Source organism: Neophocaena asiaeorientalis, unplaced genomic scaffold (assembly GCF_003031525.2).
Source record: "Neophocaena asiaeorientalis asiaeorientalis breed wild unplaced genomic scaffold, Neophocaena_asiaeorientalis_V1.1 scaffold100, whole genome shotgun sequence".
NCBI lineage: Eukaryota > Metazoa > Chordata > Mammalia > Artiodactyla > Phocoenidae > Neophocaena > Neophocaena asiaeorientalis.
The window spans coordinates 2,043,160-2,066,978 of record NW_020173955.1 but is presented as its reverse complement, the minus strand read 5'-3'; the positions used below and the strand labels follow the sequence as shown (position 1 = coordinate 2,066,978).

At 36.3% G+C, this 23,819-nt stretch overlaps 1 protein-coding gene across 5 annotated transcripts in view; it reads left to right on the top strand.

Moving 5' to 3' along the window:
* EHBP1 (EH domain binding protein 1) overlaps positions 1-23,819 on the top strand; it is a 342,186-nt gene that overhangs the window by 162,943 nt on the left and 155,424 nt on the right. For all 5 annotated transcript variants that reach the window (XM_024753020.1, XM_024753019.1, XM_024753023.1 and 2 more), the window contains one exon: positions 7,405-7,594. In XM_024753020.1, the coding sequence (XP_024608788.1) occupies positions 7,405-7,594 (190 nt within the window). The remainder of the gene's footprint in view (positions 1-7,404; positions 7,595-23,819) is intronic.

Below are 23,819 nucleotides of genomic sequence, written 5' to 3'. Positions count from 1 at the left end.
TTTTTTTTTTTTTTGCGGTACGCGGGCCTCTCACTGTTGTGGCCTCTCCCGTTATGAAGCACAGGCTCCAGACACACAGGCTCAGCAGCCATGGCTCACGGGCCTAGCCGCTCCGCGGCATGTGGGATCTTCCCGGACTGGGGCACAAACCCACATCCCCTGCATCGGCAGGCGGACTCTCAACCACTGAGCCACCAGGGAAGCCCTCTGGCAAGACTTCTATCAAGAATATGTACAGAACTCTTAATAATGACAAACTATCTTTTTTAAAGAGGAAAAAGATTTGAACAGGCATTTCACAAAAGAAGATGTAAGAATGGCCGATGTGTAGACAAAAAGGTGCCCAACATCTTAGTCATCAAGGAAATGCAAATTAAAACCATATAAGATATCACTACACACCAACTTGAATTGCTAAAATTTAAGACTTACTACACCAAATACTGTCAGGGACATGGAGCCGCTGGTGCTCTCAGAACTCTCAAAGTTCTAAATGGTTCTAAATGGTGAACTATTTTAGAAAACAATTCGGTAGTTTCTTAAAATGTTAAACATATACCTGTCGACCTAGCCGTTCTAATTCTAGGTATTTACCCATGAGAAATCAAAGTGTATTTCCACAAAAAGATTCGTGCATGAATATTTTAACAGCTTTATTTATCATAATAGCAAGGTGTGGGAATAACCCCAGTGTCCATCAATAGGAAAATAGATAAGCAAATTGTGGTATATACATACAGTAGAATACTACTCAGTAATAAAAAACAAACTATGGATACATATAACTGCATGGATTGATCTAAAAATTATTATGCTGAGTGAAAGGAGCCAGACCAAAAAAGAGCATATACTGTATGCTATCCTTTATCTAAAACTCTTGAAAATACAATCTGTTTCGAGAGAAGGCAGATGCATAGTTGCCTGAGATTGGAGGTGGAGTGAGATATGGATTAAAAGGGATACAAGGAAACTTTTGGAGAACTGGAAATGTTTGTAGTCTTGATCGTACTGATGGTTTCACACTTGTATACATATGTAGAAAACTCATCAAGTTATACTTTTTAAATATGTGCCATTTACTGTATTATATGTACATAAAGCTGTTAAAAAAATGAAAGAAAGAAAACCACAACAATGTTTAAGTTTATTAACAGAAATACTGTGTCACATGAGTGATTCCCAGCCTGGAATTCTTGGGCTTTTAGGTCTGTTTGTTGAAAATAATTGATGTGTAACAGGGGAGATCTACAGAATATTTAACATTTTTTAAAAGCTAAATAATAATTATATGTTTACTTGCAGTGAGGCTATATGGGCCTTTGCTTTCCTTGGAAATACTGAATTTTATCATATTAACATTATTTAGATCTTGGGGAAAATCGTTATTTCTTTCAAAATGCAGTGTAGTAGGAAAATCTTTCAAAATATGGAATGTATGGGTTGAGAGGGGAATAATAAAAAGGCTCCTTTGATGTATGAAAGTTGGGAACAGTTGCTTTGTGTGAAGGGAGAAATGTCCTCCCTCTCCTGTGCATTGATCAACTCCCATTTTGAGCAGTATTTTGTTTCTAGGTACTGCACTTTAAAAGGGGGATTGATGATTCAGAGCGTTAACAGTAGAGCAACAGAGTCATTAAAATGTCCAGAAACCACATCAAATGAGCAGTGATCGAGGGCATAGGTACTATTTGACTTAGAAAAGAGATGGTTTAAGGGAACTATAATAACCAACTTCAAATATTTGAAAGACTTGTTTGAAAGAATGAGGTAGTTGACTTGGTTTCTGCTGCTCTGGAACTGCATTTTTCAACCTTTCCTCATTTTACAACGCATGGCTAATTACTCTCACATGTGCTACATGCTTCCATGGGCATGGCTAGGTTTTGATAAAACCTAAAAATGTTCTAACCTCCTATAAGTATGGGAATTATATCATAATAATCATCTGATTCCAAACCCAGGTTGAGATCTCAATACTAATTAATAACTATACAGGGGTTGAAAAAGTTTGCTCTACTCTTGCTAAAGTTGTTATATTTGTTTTCTCTTTTTTTGAATTTTTTTTATTTTTATTTTTTATACAGCAGGTTCTTATTAGTCATCCATTTTATACACATCAGTGTATACATGTCAATCCCAATTGCCCAATTCATCACACCACCACCCCCACCACCCCCGCCACTTTCCCCCCTTGGAGCCCATACATCTGTTCTCTGTATGTGTCTCAATTTCTGCCCTGCAAACCGGTTCATCTGTACCATTTTTCTAGGTTCCACATATATGCGTTAATATACGATATTTGTTTTTCTCTTTCTGACTTCACTCTGTATGACAGTCTCTAGATCCATCCACGTATATTTGTTTTCTTTGAAATAGCTAATGTGTGATCAAAATAAAATTTCTCATGGGTGGTGTAGGTGCTGAGTAATAGCCACACACCTAGAGTATTTGAATGTAAATGCAAACTTTAAATACAAGCATTCAGTCATTCCAAAATGCATGAATATTACACAACATACACACACCCTCCTCTCTCCTGTTAACAAATTAAAGAGACATCCAGTGTTTGCTTAAACTTTTAAAATGCCTTAATAAAAACTAAAATCAGAATGACTAGGTGTTTCCTTTTGACCATTCTTTTTTCCACATGAAAGTGATAGCCTTTACAAAGTTTCCCATGAATAAAGAGCATTCTAAACTGCTCAATCATCTGAGGTTACCAGAGGTAGTCTATAAACATTCAGCTTTTTTGAAGGAGCACATCCATAAATTCTAAAGATTGCTCATCAGCTAATGTCCAGGAAGAACTCTGTGTTACTTACTTGGTATTTCTCATCTTTTTCTCCAAAAGTTTGTAGGTCCAACTTAAGTATTGGAAATCTTCCTGAATTTGTTCTTAACTTCAGTAATAAACTTATGACCTTTCATCAAGTGAAAAGCCTATATGACTCATCTTCCATTACCAAACTCTTCCTGGATCCTCTAACATAAAACTCTCACAAATAAGTAGTGCTGTGTTCTTTGATGTTCTAAAACAACCTTCAGAAACTCAGCATTATCCATCAGCCCCGAGGAGAAAGTGTACACCCTTCAGGGCTTTTAGCACGTGTCCTTTACACTTAGCAACTGTATGGGTTGCTCAGTTTTCTCGTGTTTGGGGGTTAGTTCAGCCATTCTGGTTACGTAGCAAAAGTGAAAACTGAAGGGCAGTAATATTTTTCAAAACATTTATGAAGTGACTTTTGAGCTCCAGCGTGAAATCATTTCTAGTATGGTTGTGTGTCAGTTTCTCAAGGGAAATTGTCGTTGAAGTTTATTCAGGGAAGCTACACACTCATTTTAATACATTTGTATTGTTTTTTCAAATTGAGAGGAAAAGACTACAGATTTTGTTCCACCCTTGCTTCACTATGTTTGCGAGTACTGTTTCTAATCAACTTTAGTTTTTCTTTCTGTAATTCTTTTTCTTGGATTAATTATATTTTTAAACAATGAATAATGTCATTTAAAGTTATTCTGTCCAGTTTTCCACTTAACATAACTGATGAGTTTTTAGTTCACAGTGAGTTAATGATATAATTAATCTATTACTCAAGTACAGTATAAGAATAAAAATAATTTTTGTTTATTCAGAGTGATGTAAGAAGCCTTGAAACAGATTATTCAGATCATAGATGATAACAGAATGTGGAAGTTATGCTAATTCCTTAAATAATTTTTTTCTTACTGTTTAAGTATTTTTTAATGTATTTATCAGAAATTATATAATTCTTGTCATTACAGAGAAGGGAGTACTGTTCATAATCACATATATGTACTATTCCTATTTACTCTTTTTAAAATAGCACTTTTTAAATTGAGATATATGTCACATAACATAAAATGCCACACTGTGAAGTGTACACTTCAGTGGTTTTTAGTTTGTTCACTGTGTCGTGCAACCATTATCACTCTCTAATTTCAGAACATTTTTGTCACCCCAAAAAGAAATCCCATATATATTAGTAGTTAGTTCCAATTAATCCTTTTCCCCATCTCCTGAAAACTACTAATTTACCTTCTCTCTATATGGATTTGACTGTTTTGGATATTTCATATACATGGAAGTATATCCGGTTCACTCTTAGAGAGTAGGAAATTAAGTTTTAGTTAGAAATCTCTGATCTAGATGGAGAATCATTTAAAGCCCTTGTAAGTAGAGGCTTCTTGTCCTTATTATGATTTAGTACCTAACCAGTGGTGCCTAGAACACTGTTGTCTCACAGGTGGCTTGCAGGCCTGCAGAGATACTGATTCCCCTAGTATTCTTGGCTGTCAGGCATGGTCTGGGGCAGCTGGAGTCCTTGGTACCTTCAATTTCCAGCAGTTTCCTATGTTCACTCTAGCATAGCATACAAATTTCATTTTTACTACATGTCATACTGTAAAATGGATTGAGAAACACAGCTCTAATTGTTTCAAGAAGATGTCCATTTTGTTATGTTTCTAGTATTTATTACGAGCCTCAGGAACCAACTTTGGAAATTAGTTTATCTGAGCTTTTCTACTTGCATTTACCTTCAATGTATAAAGGATAGCAATATTCAGGTGGTTAGAGGGAGGCAGAGAGACATGAAGAAAAAGGACGGTATCTAGATATCTTTGTTATACATGCTAGATAAGTTTTATAAAAGTTTCATGCAACTTAGTATTATAAATTCAATTATATAAAGCATACTGGAAAAATTGCCTGTATAAGGAATTCTGTCATTTTTTTCTCTGTTAGGCACAGATCCTTCTGTAATAGAAATATCTATCCTCTAACACTTCTAAGTTTTTTTTAAAAAACTAACCATACTTATATGACAAATTAATAATGAATATTGTAGCAGCTACCGTCTTACAAACTACTGTGGAAATTTGTTATAGAGAGGTGTAACCAGGAATAATTTTTTAAAATATCACCCAAATAGTTCACATGATTCAATTAATTCATTTAGATTGTAGTGGGTTTGTTCAGTCCTGAAACATTTAACATCAGTTAAACAAGTAGTAAGTTTTGAGGGGGAGAGGGGAGATTTTTTTCTTTTCTGAGTTTTAGAGTTAAAAAAATTTTTTTTAGCCCATTTCTTTATTTTTACCTCCCTTTGAACTACTCTTAGAGTTTGAAAAATAACTCTGCAAGGCCTGAGCAGAGGTGAGAGAGATTCTGAGGCTATATATCCCAGCTCAATGGGAAGAAGTCACAAGACACTAACTGTTGAAATGAGTACAGAGTGAGAGTGACATCACAAGTATGGTATATTTCCCCTCTCTGGTCTAGATACACTTGGTCCCCTGAGTCTTGTGAGAGCTGACTGACTTTAGGCAAAGATGTAGATACTTCGTTATTGGTTCTAAATGAATCTGGTACTGTTACAGTTAAAAGAACATGCATAACTGAACACAGAAGGCTATCACCAGTACAGACTTTATATAACTAAGTGGAGTTCCCTTGGTATAATTATTGTGTTTGGGTGATCTGGTTCTTAGCTTTGCAGACTCAGAAATTCTCTTGTTACTATGCATAAAGATATTGAATTCTAGGGAACAGACTGGTGTTGGGAAAAAAAATGCAACAAACAAATAATAGCCAGAATAAAAGTTTATTACTGTGTAACAGGAAGAATAATCATCATAAACACCAGATACTTGTGTTTACGGATAAGTAACTAGAAAAGTATCTACTCATAAAGGGAGTTAACAAGGAAGATTTTCTGCCTGGGCTAGACTCAGGTAGAGAAAAAGGAAGACTTCCCTAAGAAATTGTAAGCATAGGCCTACCTTCATGTGGATTTGACGCTATGCTGGCAGGATGACCTGGGAACCCCCAAGCCAAGAAAGTGAGAAACAAAGTGGCTTCTAAACTGCTTGGCAAATGCAAACATGAAACACTCTGAACAGAGGGACTCCCAGCAACTACACAAGATTTCCTCAGATCAAGTCCTAAACTCACAATCTAGAATTACAGAATACACAAGGAAATAGTTTACTAAGAGAAAGAGTCAGGAGACAAAAGAAACACAAGGATTATAAATCCAAGGAATTCAAATGATAGATTTATCAGATAGAGACTATAAAGTAAATATGTATAAATGATTAATGACTCAGATCTTTTGTACCTAAGGTATTATACACACAGCCATATGAAGAAACATGCTTATGAAATTCAAAATTCATGGAGAATTGAACATTAAATTAGACACAGATGAAAAGTGAAGAAGTTGACTGGATTATAGATGTGAAGGAATTATCCAGAATGTAGTACAGGAGAAGTAAAAACTTGTAAAAATATGAAGGACAGAGGTAATTCAACATATATTTAATATGATTTTCTAGAGAAGAGAATAGAGAAAAGGCTATCAAAGATATAATGGCTGATAATTTTTCAGAACTAGTGAAACACATGAATCTCCAGACACAGGAGATTCAAGGACTCTGGAACAGGATAAACTTAAAAGAAATACACACTTAGACATGTTCTAGTAAGATTGCTCAAAACCAGAAATAAAGAGATCTTAATCTTAGTCAGCAACCAGAGACAAAAGATGACTTACAAAAGAGCAATATTAAACCAACAGGGGGCTAATATTTCAAAGTGCTGAGATGAGTTAACTAACAACTAGAATAAACTACCCAGCTAAACTATCATTTAAGTTTGAGGCTGAAATGAAGACATTTTCAATGCCTGGAAGAATTTGCTATTAAAGGAACCTCACTGGGGCTTCCCTGATGGCGCAGTGGTTGAGAGTCCGCCTGCCGATTCAGGGGACGTGGGTTCGTGCTCCGGTCCAGGAAGATCCCACATGCCACGGAGCGGCTGGGCCTGTGAGCCATGACCGCTGAGCCTGCACGTCCGGAGCCTGTGCTCCTCAACGGGAGAGGCCACAATAGTGAGAGGCCCGCGTACCACCAAAAAAAAAAAAAAAAAAAAAGGAACCTCACTGAATGAACTTCTAAAAGATGGTCCCTAATGGGAAGGGAATTTAACACAGAGGAAGAGAAGAAATTCAAGAAAAAAAAAGTTTGGTGAGGGAGCATAAAAAAAAAAAACAATGTTTTCTCATCTTATTTCCTCTTCTGTGGATGTGGAGAATATGTAGGATTTACTCTTATTACAAACATTTTCCCAAGGGTCTGTATATAGCAGAGTATGACTTTGTATTTTAAAGACTTAAAAATACTTTTTAAAAGGGAAAGTTTTATTGTTAATGATTAACAAAAGATTGAGAGTGCCTATTTCCAGATTATAAGTTATCATTGGTTTGGGTTTTTCCTTATCATTTTCAGTATGTTCTAGTTTTATAAATGAAAATATTATGGTATTTTAATTGGGAGTAAACTACTTTTATAAAGACATTTAACAATAATTCTTCTTTCATTTAGATCAAATCCTTTTTATGAACCTAAACCAACTCCTCCTCCAAATAATTTGGTAAGTCCAGTTCAAGAACTGGAAACTGAAAGGAGAGTAAAAAGAAAAGTCCCGGCCCCACCAGCCATCTCACCAAAGACAGGAGGAGTAAATGAAAACACAATTATGTCTGCAGGAAGAGATCTCTCCACTTCTCCTAAGGTAGGAGTTTAATCTTAGTAAAACATGTATTAGTGTTTGCTTGTTTTCCCCATGCAATTTAATTCAAATTAAGAAAAGTCATTATTAGCTATTTTTGATGATATAAAAGTAAAATATAAGTAAATCCATTATACTGCAACATTGTATATACGTTTGGGAGTCTATAATATGGTACAGTATGGATTGGTTTGTTTGGGTTAAGATTTGTTTTTAAAATGCTGTCTTGAAATCAGATGAAGAAAGGCGTTAGGATTGTAGCATTGGTGCTTTGAAGAAAGGATACTTTAAAACATCTAGGCATGAGAAACAGCTTACTCTAATACAGAGGAAGACGTAGAAATCATCTTTTGATAAACGTACTAGAAAGATTGAGGCTCAGTGCAGAGAAATACTTTGCCAAAGAATATCAGTATTGTCATTTTGGTTTATGTCAGATTGCAGTTTTGGCCTTATTGTCATTCTTTTTTAGAAATATTAATGGATAATAACTCCATGGAAAGGTGAAGCACAGTGTTGAAACAAAGTCTAAAGCTTTTAAATGGTTTGACTGCAAATAGTATATCTTTCATGTGTAAGCTAGAGATGTTGGATTTAGCAAGTTTTTTTAGGTAAATAACTCATGACCATACTCATGAGTGTTTTGTTGTTGGTGTTGTCACCATATAACATTATTTAATTCTCACAGGTAGTTGGGGGGAAGTGAGATGAACTTGACCTCAGAGGGATAAAGATCACGGGTTCCCCAGCCAGTAGACAGGATTGGAACTGGCATTTCCATTAATTATGTGCTATCTGGACCATATTCCACTTCAGGTGCCTGGGCTGCTGCTTTTCTCAAGGGCATCAAGTTTCAGTAGTTCCTCTTGGATTTTATAGTTCATTCTGTGGCTTTCATTAAATGACAGAGTTCTGAAATAGTTTATTTGTTTGCTTTTATTTTCGTTGTTTCAGAGGGAGAGTGAGTAAGTTCACTGAGGTCCTCACTCTGCCATTCTAGAAGTCAGTCTACAGGTGTGTTTTTATACCAGCTGTTTTTTAACTGTGTGAAACTTTAGGAGGAGCAATTAGGACTAAATTCTGCCTTGCTATTGTCTAGGGAAAGTGGAGGTGGGATCTATAAATGAAAGCAGCAGATAGTAGAAATATAAAGCAAAGGAGAGGGTCAATTCCTATACCCATGAGAGCAAAGATAAAGACAGTAACTGAGGCATTAGTCAAAATCAAGAAGCTATGTAGGAGCTTTATCCATTCTAACCATCAAGAATGCCTACACCTGTCCCTTGTTTCCCTGAATCTCTGCTCGGTTGCCTACTCCCTGCCCCATCCCCCTTCTGTAGTCCATTGGATTTTGAAGCTAATCATGAAATCCTAATCCCTTTATAGGGGAATGGAAAGGGACTTAACAGTACTTTATTATGTGCCAGGCAATGTTCTGTTACTTCATTTGATCAGAAGAGCCTGAGAAATACATAACCATTATCTCCTTTTTACATATGAGAAACTGAACTTTAGTTAAGTAACTTGCTCAAAGTGATAAAACTAGTATTGACAGTGCCAGGATTAAAATTGAGGTCTTTTGAGTCTAAAACACATGTCTCGCATTGTGCTGTTCTATGTCTAGAGAGGTATTTCCAGTTCCAAGTTGGAACTCTAAATTCTGTTTTCCATAGAAACATGGTTACACACGGTGATTAAGTTCTGTTGTAGAAAAGTATAACATAGCTATTTTTTATATGATTTTGAGGATAGTGTTCCATTGTAGACACATTGTGGAATAAATGATGTTTGTGGAGAAAGCTGAGCATTTTACCACCATGCTTCTCTTAGAAAATGCCTCATCATGTTCAGACACAGACAGTAGAAACACAGTCATATGCACAGTAATCTGCTGATCTGGAAGTTAGTTTGGATAACTCAACTATGTGAAACACAACTGTCAAAGATTACTTTAAAAAAGATTGTTGGGCTTCCCTGGTGGCGCAGTGGTTGAGAGTCCTTCTGCCGATGCAGGCAACGTGGGTTCGTTCCCTGGTCCGGGAAGATCGCACATGCCGCAGAGCGGCTGGGCCCGTGAGCCATGGCCGCTGGGCCTGCGCATCCAGAGCCTGTGCTCCGCAACGGGAGAGGCCACAACAGTGAGAGGCCGGCGTACCGCAAAAAAAAAAAAAAAAAAAAAGATTGCTGATATATTATTAAATGAAAAAACAAAGTGCATAACAGAGTATAGTATGATAGCTTCTGTATACATAAAGTTTTATTTAAAAGGCTTTATTCACACATATATGTAGACACACATACACACTCATATACCTTATGGAAGGAATCACAAGTAACTTAATAGAGGTTACATTTGAGGAGAAAGGTCTTGGTGTAATGGTGAGTATGCACAAGATTGAAGAAGCCATTTCTTTTCCTTTTTTACCTTTCTATGTTGTTTAAATTTTTTAACTTTATAAATATTTTTCTTTTCTTTTTGTTTGTTATACTCAGAGGTTACTGAGTAATGAGATCATGGATCTTTTTTGTTGTTGCCTTTTGTGCAAGATACCAGATGACATTTCCCCCCAAAAATTCATCCTTCAGAATAGAGGAAGTCACTCTTAGATTTGACCAGTGGTATTAGTTTGGGGGTGGCCTGGGGTTCCATCAGACACCTCAGTGTTGTGCACTGGAAACCAGGTATAGAGGCTTAGCAGCAGGTCACTAGGCCCACTGTTCCACTTCCATGGCACAAACCTTTTTATTTTTTATACCGATGTAAGATTTCATTTGGAAAAAAAAAAATGGACCATTGCCAAACCAAAAAAGAAAAAAGAAATTGGAAGCTACTAACTACACAATTATGTATGAGATAAGGAAGAAGGTTAGAATCAATTGTATACTGACAGTGATAAAAGATGATAAATGACAGCTGAGAAAGCACAGTGGTATGGGGCTTATTCATCATAGGAATAGACCTGTATATATATCCAAGTAGTCCTGAAGACTTTGCAGTATTAAAGCTTAGTAAAATAATTGACCATTTTGTCTACATGAGAGTCTTATTATGCTTTGTGTACAATATTCTGTTTAGGAAAGCAGGAAAGTGTCATAAAAATATTTCCATTAAAATTAGAGTTCTGATGCTTGAAAAGGTATGCTTCTTGGTCAGTTATTCTCCTTATTTGTAAACTGAAAAGGAGGCAATAGTTCAAATAAAGCTTTTGAAAAAAAAAAAACAGACTCAAATTTTAGTTGAATCATAAAAGGATATTTACACCACAGTTGTTTTAGATAACAAAATGCCAAACTGCACTCAATGGCAATTGACTGCAGAGGCTATTCAGTGTCATAGAACAAGTGCTTAGCCAGATGATTAATTTCCCCCACCTGTCACCTGAAACTACTTATTTTTAAGAAAATTTATGAAGAAGAACCAAGACCAGGATTTAAACAAAGAGATAATTTTATTTACAATATTTACAGTATTGTAAATTAAATTCAAACTGCCCCCCTAAAGGCAATTAAAGACCCCTCACCTCACTGGTATAGATCGACATAAACTCCTCACTTTAGACCATTGATTTCTGCACTTGTAAAATGAGAAGACCATGAAACTTTTTAAGACAACTTAGGACAAAAGACCAATATTTAGGGAAGTAACCTGACATTCAGAGCACAAGCATGCAATAAAATAAAATGATAAATTAGGCTAATGGTGGCTGATCACCATTTACTGACTGTGAATATAAGTTAATAAGTATATAACTCTGAACTCCTAGATATGATTCATGCAATTTAGTATAAAGTGCAAGTCAGGTTATAAGAGCTTAGGAACATAAGTGAAATTGTTGCCAAATACATCTGCAAAGGTATATATTAAGCACTGTATACCTAATTCCATAAAAATCACAATATTAACAGCCAACTATCAATGACAATAAAGATTTCACAAGCATTACGCTTATGCTTATGATAACATGGAGAGGAGTCTCCCTGCACATTCAATGATGAAATGAGCCTGGTCACATGGAGAAGGGCTCACTCAAAGATCCTGATCAGTACAGTTCTAGTGATTGACCAGGATACTTCTGTCCACTTACTCCATCTCTAAAAGTGGAAACCTCATTCATACCTCAAGACCCAGCTAAGTGACTCAAGCCCTCACTCATATTGTTACCTCTTTCTAGAAAACGCTGGTAGAGACCCAAGTTTTATACTTGGATGTTTTTGAGTACAGATTGCAGAAACTGTGAGAAGCCCAGGGTAAACCAAAGTCAGAGTTACACACAGTAGTCCCCTTGATTGATTCTACCAGCAATTTCAAACCACAAAGCAAACACCCTTTTCAGTTTTTATACATAAAGGCCTCCTTCTAGAACGTTCTTTACCTCCATTTCTGTCTGTGCAAAACTGTGCACAATGGTGCCTATGGGCCATTCATGCTGAAATACGATAAGCACACAGCCAAACTATTAATTTCCTCACATGTAAGTTGAAAATGCCTCACATCTTCCAAAGAAAATCATTAAAAGATGCAGTTCAAAATTTAATTGAATACAATAGTTTATAAAATAAAATGCTACACTACATTCAGTGATAGCTTGCAGAGGGTGAGATAAGGGTAAGCTTAACTTACCTGTAAAGTTTTTATTTACTGGAATACCTTACTTACCAGAATACCCTGTTCCTCAATAATACAGAATAAATAGGGCACAGCTGTATGTATCACCTGTTCTATTGGTTAGTATTCTTTTGGTTATGACTAATAGAAACAAGCCATTTTGTTGATTTTTTTTCTTAAGCAAAAAGGATAACTTATTATAAAAACACAAGGAACTTTTTGCAGAACTGTAGGTAGAAGACACAGCTGGTTCTTTCAGACCGCAAAGGGCTTTTAAGTCAGTTACTGCTACTATGCATTTGTCAGATTTGCCCCATTTGTGCACCAGGGCTGAGATTAGAGTTGAGGCAAGGCAGTGCCCAGAGCATAAGATTTAAGGAGGCATTCACTTTTAGGGTGGTGCAGATGCAGAGTCTCATTTGCACCCCCTGTGAAGAAGTGTCTCCTTAAATTTTGTGCCCCAGGAGCCTCTCTTGCCTTGCCCTAGTCAAGGCCCTACAGTGCACATGTCCAAATGTATTTTAGAATTGACATTGTAGGTGCCAAAAAAAAAGTTTCTCAATAACCTCACCAGTAATTCTGTGCTCTGAAAATGACCATACCTTTTCAGACAACATTGTGTTAACGTAGTAAACTGATTTTGAAGGGAATACTATTCCACTTTTGATAGCTTGGGTTTTTTGTTTGTGGTTTTTGTTTTTTGTTTTTGCATTCTACCATACTGTTTCTAGACTTCTTTCTGCTCAGTTGCAGAATTTGCCTCTTGATTTTTCTGACTGTATTCAGTGGAAGAGATAAAATGTTATATTTTGCTTAAAGAAACAAACCATGATTAGGGTGCTTGCCTTTTGAAACAAATTTTGTAGAGTAATTAAGTGTGATTTTGAAAGGTTGGTCTTTTATATCGCTATATTCCAGAGTAACTAAATAGGTGCCTGTTACAGTTTTCCAGTTGAGGATTGGAAAAAGAAGTGCCACCACATAGAAAAAGAACCTGAATAAGGTAAATAATTTGAGCACGTTAATGACTCAGTTTGGCTTGTTTGCTAAAAGCTTTATAAAGGCTAAGGAGTTAGCAATAAATGGTGAATTGAGTGTTATTGATGTATATTGTCAGGATCATTTTAGGGTACATTACTGATGATAAATGTGAATGAAGCACTGATTAGCTCATCCTTTACTGCATGAAGAGGAGGAATATATTTAGAGCACTTGAACAGATTCATACAAACTATGACAGAACCCTTCTCAGTTCCCAGTATTGGATAAATTTCACTCCATAATAATAAGAAACAAACAAAAAAAAAAAAAAGAAAGAAAAGACCCTCAACAGCGTGCACAGCAGGGCCAGGACTAGGGTGAGGCAAGAGAGGCAACTAGGGTGCATAATTTAAGGAGCCACTAACTCTCAGGGTAATCCAAGTGTAAACATGGCACTTGTTTAAACCCCAGAGTTAGTGTCTCCTTAAATTTTGGCAATAGATGCCTGATTCATAAGTGGACACTTACAATGTTATGTGTGAACCTGAAAATGAGTGCCTCCTTAAATTTTGTAAATAAATAAAATAAACTGGTCAAGAAAAGGGGACTGATCCTAGCATCAGAGCAAATGACCTTCTGTAAAACAAACTTAGCACAGAAACAAAACTTTTTTTAAAAAGAACTTCTACTCAGTATTTTTAGTGTGACTTGTTTGGACATTCTACTAATGAATTAAACAAGGGCAAGTACCAAAAATAATGATCTGAGACAAAAAATTAATCACGGGTGAATCTAGATTAATAATATATGGGTTTTTATTGTACTATATTTGCAACTTTTCTGTAGATTTGAAACTTTTCCCCCCAAAATAGTAAAAAGTAATCATTTGAGAATAGGAAAGATCTCTTGGATATGAAAAAACATAATTTTCTAATTTTAAACTTATAAACAACTGATAGTATATTGCAGAACATCAAATTAATGAGTTAGAAAACAAACTTGAAAATTCTCTTTAGAATTCAAGGTGAAAAGATGAAGAGGTTAAAATTCTGGGAGGAAAAATAAAGAATGGAGTCAGGAGATTCACTATATTTATAGTAGGGTTATAGAAATAAGAATAAAAAGAGGGAAATAATTTACCAAAGACAGAGAAAAGAATTTATATGAGCCAGAGAAAGATTTGAGTCTTAGATTAAAAGCACTCACAAGGGGCTTCCCTGGTGGCGCAGTGGTTGAGAGTCTGCCTGCCAATGCAGGGGACACGGGTTCGTGCCCCAGTCCGGGAGGATCCCATGTGCCGCGGAGCGGCTGAGCCTGTGCTCTGCAATGGGAGAGGCCGCAACAGTGAGAGACCCGCGTACCGCAAAAAAGCACTCACAAGTACCAGGCAAGATGAATGGAATGAGATCCAAACCTAGACATATTCCAATAGTACTTTTAAATTTCAAAGGCAGGTTACCTACAAAGGGAAGATTTTACTATCAGATGCTTTTATAACATTAAATGCTGGAGACAGTGGAGCATGTTTACATAATTAAAAAGAATAAATATCTGTAAAAGGTTTGAAACACATCAAATATATAAAAATTCATGATTTTGTAATGTTAATACCAAAATAGTTGACTTTTGAAGTTGCTATGACACCAACTCATTATTGTGTAAATTGATAAATAAAGGAAAAAGATCAAGTACTCATCTTGACTTTTCTCTATAAAATGTATTTCAAGATAATTAAATAGTTGGTGAGGGAAAGTTCTTCCCTATAGAACAATTCTAGCTATGAAATACAGATAGACTGATATCATTGGAAAACTCACCATTTCATAATCCCTAATGAAATAATGGATCTAGCAACAGTCAGCATGGCTGATAAAATCATTAGTGAAAAGGTTTTTTAATAGATGAACGGATCAGGCTGATACTTAACTGTAGTGATCTGCTTCAAAAACAATCACAGTACAATTGAGTTAATGGAGCAACTAGATATCATAAAATGGCGTAATATTTCTTTTACTGTCTGTTTCCATGGCATTCAAGCAAGAGTTTAGGACATATTTTCAATGGTAGTAGATATTCTTTAACCAGCTTATGTACAGGAGGCCAAACTACTGTGGGATATGTAAACTCTTTAATACCTGGATTAACAGTTGTAATCTAAGGATTAATATATACACTATATATTGTCTTCATTAGTGCCATTTTCATTAAGGGTGTGTGAGCATATTCTTTGCAAACCTGCATGTAGTTAGATCATTACATTAGGTCTTAAGTATGTAACCCAGGAATCTTTTGTATCCTTTAAAAAAAAAAAAATTCTAATATCGCTCAACATAGTGCTGCAGAAAGAAGACTTTAAAGTTAGATAAACCCCTCTAATAATGATCTTATTGAAAAGCAAAGCCAATAATTGAAAATACATTGTGAATAAATTAATAATTCTTTGAGAATGTAAACTTATAAAGTATTTGATACTTTAATAAGTAAGTTTGTAGTACTACTTTACAGTAAAATATATGTCTGTTCTAGTACTAAATTCCACAGTTTGGGACCATTCTCATGCCCAGAATGCCTCGTGAAGCTCAAGAAATAATTGTTTATCTGTACTACATCAGAATTTCTAATTCTAAGATGTATTAATTTGGATAAAAATCCTAAAGCTATTTCTCCACCTCCACCCCCACCAGCAGCAGTCGATGCTATTGAAGTGGAAACTCTTTAGTGTTTATCTGCTTATCTCTTTACTGCTTTGGAAAAGTTAGGTTTTAACATAGCTGGGCTTTTTTTTTTTTTTTAACAAGGACCATCCACATTTAACTTCTTTTATTAAACCTCTTAAGTACACAAAACAGAAGAACCTCAGATAATTGAGTGATTAGTATAAGCAACAGAGTTTATTTTTAATTTTAATAGAAAACAGTTTATTCTTTCATGTACTCACAGTAACTTGAATTATTAAACACAGATCTTCATTTGGCCTGACTTCAATGTGCACTTAAGATTTTCACACAAGGTAAAAAAGTTTTTTCCATAATATATTGTTCCCCTTATATATATTTGTTTAAAACATGTTAATATTTTTAATTTACTTAACAAAACTTCACCTTATACAGCAGATGTTACCTTCATTTCAGCCCATACTATTCTCACAAATTTAGAATTGACTAACACAAGTAAAATCTTTTTAATATAGATATTATTTTACTTATTCGCTTTTTTCCCCAGAAAAAGTGTGCTTCCTATAGAACACCTCTAAATTTTTTTGGAAAGAAAAAATTACTTTAAAATACATACTTATTTAATACAACTTGACATACCATGTCCTACGCATTACCAATTCTGTATTTATAATATTTTAATGATGAGGCTTTAGAGTATACATAACCAAAGATGTTACTAGTACATTTCTTAATTTTGAAAATATTAATTCAGACACATGAGAACTTTATAATTTCCATGAGCAGCAACCATAACTTTGATAAACATTAGCCATAAAAAGACATTCATGGAAATTTTTAAAAGATAGTTTTCAATAGAAGTGTCATTTTTATATGACTCTGAAGTCAAGCTTTTAGTTACTCTGAAGGAAGCATCAAAAGTAGTCTTACACTAATTCTTAGCTTCCTAACACCTCAAAAGAAGGCAAAAGCTAAATGAACAGTATAAGGTTTGCCAAATAGTTCAAAATAAAATTTCCTTTGAGTGCCATAATTAAATTATATTTATCATTAAGACATCATTAATAACCTGAGTATTTTCATTATAAGAAATACTCTCATGTAAGTACATTTGTATAATATTTTTAAAGGGTATAAGATGCTAAAGTGCTGTAAAATAGAATCTGAAAACTTCTCAAGAGTTAACCTCTTTTGATACTGGGTTAGAGACAGCAGTCATTTGGAATGCTACAGCAAGCAGTTCAGCAGTACCCATTGCTACTCTTACTACAATATGAACGTGAAGTAAAAATAAATTATTTATCCTACTAAAATCATATTATTTATCTTAAAATTTGCCAGGACAAGGGGCAGTGTATTTCCAATAAATATTTGTTAATGATAGGTTAATTGCTTTTGCTTAGGTGAGAAATAAACCAATTCAAAAATGGATGAAACAGAAAACAAAACGGATAATTGTATTTCTTTTTCTAAGAAAGAAGTGTTATATAGAAGTGGCTTTCAAAGTTTTTTTTTTTTTGGATGGGGAGGGTGAGGTTAGAGGGAGTCTACGAAACATAAAACATCTTAAAAGACATCTGGGGACATGCCTGTCCTCATGTGCTACTTCATACATTCATTTTTTATATAGCCCTTACTCTATGCAAGGAACTGTATGTACTATGAACTAGGAGGAAAGACATGACTAAGACAAAGTCTTTGTCTTCAGCTTTCTCTCAACCTACCCAATATGGCAGTCACATAAACAAAAAGTATGATACAGTAAAATTAGGGCTATAATAGAGATAGGCTAGAATTCTATAAGACCATTAATGAGAGCGTTATTTATACCACGATACCTCTTTTCCAAGCACGCCTCATTAGAGGTTAGGAACAGGGAAAATGTGTGAGTATGTGTGTGGTGTAGTGTGACGTGTACTGTAGGGCAGTGTATTGGAGATGAGAGAAGCAGTAGAGATCACAACTGATCTGAGCTATTGAAGGACAATTATAGTTCACTAGATGAGCAAAGAAAGAAGGAGAAGGCCATTTCAAAAAGAACAGATAGGCAAAATCATTGAGTTATAAAAGTGCTTAGTTTAAGAGACCATGAGCACTACTGGTGTGATGGAGTACCTGGACATAAAAGTGGAATCTGGTTCTGAATATTTTTGTGTGTGATTGCTAGAAATTTGGACTTTATTGTGTAGATGGTAGGAATAGTAGCAATCTATTGAAACCAGGTACAGAATGGCATTATTAAAAGGCTTCAGTAGTTTATACACCCAACTGCATGGATGAATCTCAAATGCATTATGCTTAATGAAAGAAGCCAGACTCAATAGGCTACATTCTATATGATTTCACTTACGTGGCATTTACAAAAGGCAAAACCATGGGGACAGAAATGCCAGTGACATAAACCAGTGATTATCAGGGGGTGAGGGGATACATAGGAATTTGAGGGAGGGATAATGGAGTGGTAGAGGTTATACAACTGTATACATTTGTCAGACTTACAGAACTGCCCACTAAGAGGGTGAGTTTTACGGTATGTAAATTCTATCTTAAGGTAATAATCGTAATAATACTAGTAATGGCTATGGAAGCAGAGTAGGCCCTGAAAAAAGAGCCCTCCTGTAACAGAATTAATGGCATTTCCAGAGCAGCTTCTCGTAAGATTCCTTCTCCGTTGCCTTATCCCCACTGCCTTCCCTGTCATCAGCTTCTGCTCTTCGCTGTAACTTTTAGCATCAATGACCTCCTTTCATAGATCCTGGCTCCAAAATTATAAAACAGAACCACTGCTTATTCTGTTATTTCCAGGTTGAACCCTGCACACCCTTGGTTTTTATTTGGTAAAGGAAAGACATCAGATTTCAGGAGAATGAAACCTTTGAAGACAGTGAGTAAAGGATAGAGAGTGATGAACCTGAAGACAGGGATATAGATACAAAAGTTTTATAATAGTCCAGGCTAGAAGTCATGGGGGTCTGAGCCATCGAGCAATGCAGTGAAGAGGGAATGAAAGGGTGAATAAAACTATAGTTAGAAAAGACAAAGCTAAAGAACAGGGCCTGAGGGAGAAAAGGGAAGAATAAGAATCAAGGATGATTCAGTGGTTTCTAGCTTGGGCTACTGCTTGTATTGCTCATTTCACTCATTCAAAAAACATTTATTGAGGACTGAACTATACACTTAAAAAATGGTTAAGGGCTTGCCTGGTGGCGCAGTGGTTGAGAGTCTGCCCGCCAATGCAGGGGACATGGGTTCATGCCCCGGTCCGGGAAGATCCCACATGCCGTGGAGCGGCTGGGCCCGTGAGCCATGGCTGCTGAGCCTGCGCGTCCGGAGGCTGTGCTCCGCAACGGGAGAGGCCACAACAGTGAGAGGCCCACGTACCGCAAAAAAAAAAAAAAATGGTTAAGCTGGTAAATTTAATGCTGTGTGGGTTTTTTTTTTTTAACCACAATTAAAAATAATGTTTTTTGAGTACCCACAGTGTGCCAGACATTATGTTAGAATACTGGGTATAACAGATGTGGTTTCTGACTTCCAGAGGTACTACAAAGTGAACCCATAAGTATATACCTGAAAATCATGGTAAGTGCTTTGGAGGAAAAGAACAGTATACTATAAGAAAGAGAGTGATGGTAGACCCATTAAGAGATAGTAAGGAGACAACAGCAGGAAGAGTAGGGCAGAAGAATTCCAGGTAGCACGTATGAAGGCCCCAAAGCAAGAAATAACTTGTCGTGTTTAAAGAACTGAAAGAAGGTCCATGTAAGTGGAGTGTAGTGAGCAAGCAGCAAGTGATGTTGTACAAGTTTGGAGAGGTGGGAACTGCCCAGGCCCTGGAGGATCTCATGGACCATAGTAACTGTTTGAGTATTAAACCATATCGTGGTGGAAGGCCCTTGAAGTTGGAGTGTGTGTGCATGTTATGTGTGTGTTGAGAAAAAGGCAGCATGATTTGTAACCTCATGTTCTGCCTTAGGTTTTAACAAATGAACCTGTCCCTGCCTTTATCCAAGGATCACCCACCCACCAACATGTGTATTAGACCCATACCCCTGGTCTGCTCAAGAGTTTTGACCCTGGTTTTATCACTCTCCTTCCTGCATTAGTTCCTTACTCTGTGCCTGACCACTTCAATTAGCTTACAAATAAAGTATGATATAGTCCATCTTAAAAAAAAACCCTAAAGTTTCTAGATATCACATGTTCTTTCAACTACTTCCCAATTTCTCTTCCTTATTCTGAAAAGTTTTCTATACTCATCATCTCTGGTTCTTTCAGTCCACTCCAAACAGGCTTTTATTCCTACTTCTAACATTTGAAACTTCCCCGGTTAAGGTCATCTCCAACTTGCCAAATCCAGTGGTCAATTTTAGTCCTTAGCTCATTGATACCTTAATGTAGCTGATTATTATTTCCTTTTAGAAAATGTTAGTGGAATTGTTTTAGCCAGGTAACATATTAACATGGTTCAAAAATCAAAATAACATAAAAAGATACATGTCAGGAAGTCTTGCTACCACCCCTGTCCCCATTCACCATACTACACTCCTCTCCACCCCAGCTTCCTAAAGATAATCACTCTTATTAGTTTTTTTGTGTGTTCTCCCAGTGGTTTTTACACGGATACAAGCAAATCTGAATATTTTTTTCTTACTCTTTTCCTTTTTTGCCCCAAAGGTAACATTCTATAAATGCTCTTCTGCCCCTTAATTTTGCTCTTTTAACTTAACAGTATATCCTGGAAATCTTCCCATTTTAGTATGTGGAGAGCATCTTCATTCTGTTTTACATCTCTATTTGAATGTGCCATAATTTATTTAGCCAGTTACCCATAGATGGTGTTGTTTCTGGTCTTTTGTTATTCTGAGCAATGCTGCAATGAAGGACCTTGTATACAGATTATTTCATATATGTTAGATAAATGTCCTAAAGTGAGTCAAAGGATAATGCCTTTGTAATTTTGATATTTATTGTCAAGAGGCCTTCCAAAGGGGAGATACCATTTTGCAATCAAGTCTAATCCTGTGACTTAAAATACTATCTATACATTAATATTGGGTTGGCCAAAAAGTTCGTTTGGGTTTTTCCATAAGACGTTATAGAAAACCCAAATGAACTTTTGGCCAACCCAATATATTCCAAATATGTATATCTAGTTCCAACTTTTCCCTGATCTGTGTCTGCTCAACAGCTCTCCTTGTGCAAAATAACTCTTAATTTCCTTTCCAAACTTGCTATTCCCCTGATTTTCCCCATCCCTAGGTAAATGGCACTGCCGTTCACCCAGCTGCTCAGGCAGAGAACTTAGGAACCATCCTTTCTCCTTCATTTCCCACACACTGTCTTTCAAATGGAACTTTATGTAGTGATGGAAATGTTTTATATCTGTGCTAATATGTTAGCCACTGGCCACATGTGCACTTACAGTATAGCTGTGGCTAGTGTGACTAATAAGCTGATTTTTAAGTTTTCTTTAATTTTAATTTTGATACTCATATATAACTAATGGCTACCATTTTGGACAGTGCAGACTTTTTATTCATCAGTAAGTCCTAGAAGTTCCACTCTTCAAAATGTATTCTAAATCTGATCACTTCTCACCATCACCCCAACTCCACCGTGGTATATTCCACCATACACTCTCTCCCAGATTACTTCAGTAGCTTCCCAATGATCTCTATGCTTCTACTTATGTACCCTTTCCACAGTCTATTTTCTACACAGTAGAAATCTTTAAAAAATTGTTATTGTTTGGTTTATGATTCATGCAAAAGACTATGAATATACATGTAAGTTATGGATCATAACAATAAAGTGAGCACCATCCAAAGTTAAGAACTAAAACATGACCAATAATGTCAAAGCTACCTGTAATGTTTTCACCCTATCCCTGTGCCTGTGATTGCCTGGGATCTACCTCACCCTGCCAACCACATAGCTGCTAACCATTCTTTTATATGTACAAACCTCTAAATAATATGTTTACTTCAAGCTTTGCAAAAATGGCATTATCCTGTATACCTAAACAATATGTTGTTTAATTTTGTTTTCAACCTTTGCACAAATGCATTATCCTTTGGGCAGACTTCTCTGTTTACTCAGTGTTATGTTTTGATGATTTATCCATGTTGTTGTGTGTAGCTATAATTTATTTAATTTTATTGCTATATAATATTCCGTTGCAAGGAGTTTACCACAGTTTATTCATTCTCCTGATGATAAAGAATTTTTCCCCAAATTTCTGCTGCTAGAAATGATGCTGCTGTGAATTTTTTTTTCTTTTTTTTTTTGCGGTACGCGGGCCTCTCACTGTTGTGGCCTCTCCCATTGCGGAGCAACAGGCTCCGGACGCGCAGGCTAAGCGGCCATGGCTCACGGGCCCAGCCACTCTGCGGCATGTGGGATCTTCCCAGACTGGGGCACGAACCCGTGTCCCCTGCATCGGCAGGCAGACTCTCAACCACTGGGCCACCAAGGAAGTCCCTGCTGTGAATATTTTTTATAAATCTTGATATGCATGTATAAGGGTGAATATTTTTTATAAATCTTGATATGCATGTATAAGGGTTTTCTTGGCGTGGTGGTTCTCAACTTTAGCTAGGAAACTTCTAAAAAATATCAGTGCTTGGGCTTTACACTAAGCCAGTAAATTTAAATCTCTAGAAGTCAGAGTTGGACGTCCATTTTGTTTTGTTTTTCTTTAATTAGCCAGATGATTTTAATGTTTAGACAGAGTTGATTTCTTGGTTGTTAGGGGTATGCCAATTTTTTAAAATATTTACTTATTGACTTAATTACTTCCTGTGAAAGATAACATATACACAGAGATATACTCAAAACAAAAACATTTTTCTGCCCTTAGAGAATTCTTATCTCAATGTTCAATCCTCAGGTTTTCCTTTATGTGAAAAAAATATTTTGTGCTCATCAGTTCAATAAAAATGTGTATTTTATGAAGGCTCTGGTTCTTTTGAAGTGTAAATATCTCAAGAGTATCTTTTGGAATTGAAAGTCTCACTGGAATGACCTTTTAAAATCATTGATCACATTATGTCACTACCTCATTCCCACTGTTGGCCTCCTATTGCAAAATAAAATCACCATGGCCTACAAGGCCCTATGTGACCTGGTCTTTGCCTTTTTCTCCAACCTTATTTCCTTCAATCCGCTGCCTTCTTTGTTCTATTAGAGCCATGCTGGTCTTCTCATCGTCAAGCATGCCTAGTTCATTCTAGCCTCAGGGCCTTAATATTTGTTTTTCGCTCCATCTGAAACATCTCTTCTCAATGTCACGTTTCTAAAGAAGCTTTCCCTGACTACCCTATATAAACTATCCCCCTTTTCTCAATCACTGTTTTCTACCTAGATACTTTATCATCTTTTTTCCCCCACCGCTCTATGAGCTCCATTTTTCATTTCTATATCCTTAGAGCCTAGCATGGGTGTGTAACATGTAGTAAGTGCTCAATAAGTTCTTTTGGATGGTTGGATAGATACATAGGAGGGAGGAAGGAAGGAAGGAAGGAAGGTCATCCTGGCTCTGCCTTTAATAGAGAAAGAGAGTATGAGAAGATAAGTTTGTGTTTAAGAAAATGAATTCAGTTTTAGACAGTTTTAATCTTCTTCCATTCTTTCTTCTCCCTTTCTTCCGTCTGAAACATGCACCTACACATAGATGGCAGAACAGTAGAATTGGTCTTGCCTTTTCCAGGGATCAGCATGGTGTACTATTTTGTGAAATAGGACAATTAAAATGAAATTGATGTACAGGGCTTCCCTGGTGGCACAGTGGTTGAGAGTCCGCCTGCCGATGCAGGGGACACGGGTTCGTGCCCCGGTCCAGGAAGATCCCACATGCCGCGGAGAGGCTGGGCCCATGAGCCATGGCCATTGAGCCTGCGCGTCCGGAGCCTGTGCTCCACAATGGGAGAGGCCACAACAGTGAGAGACCCGCGTACTGCAAAAA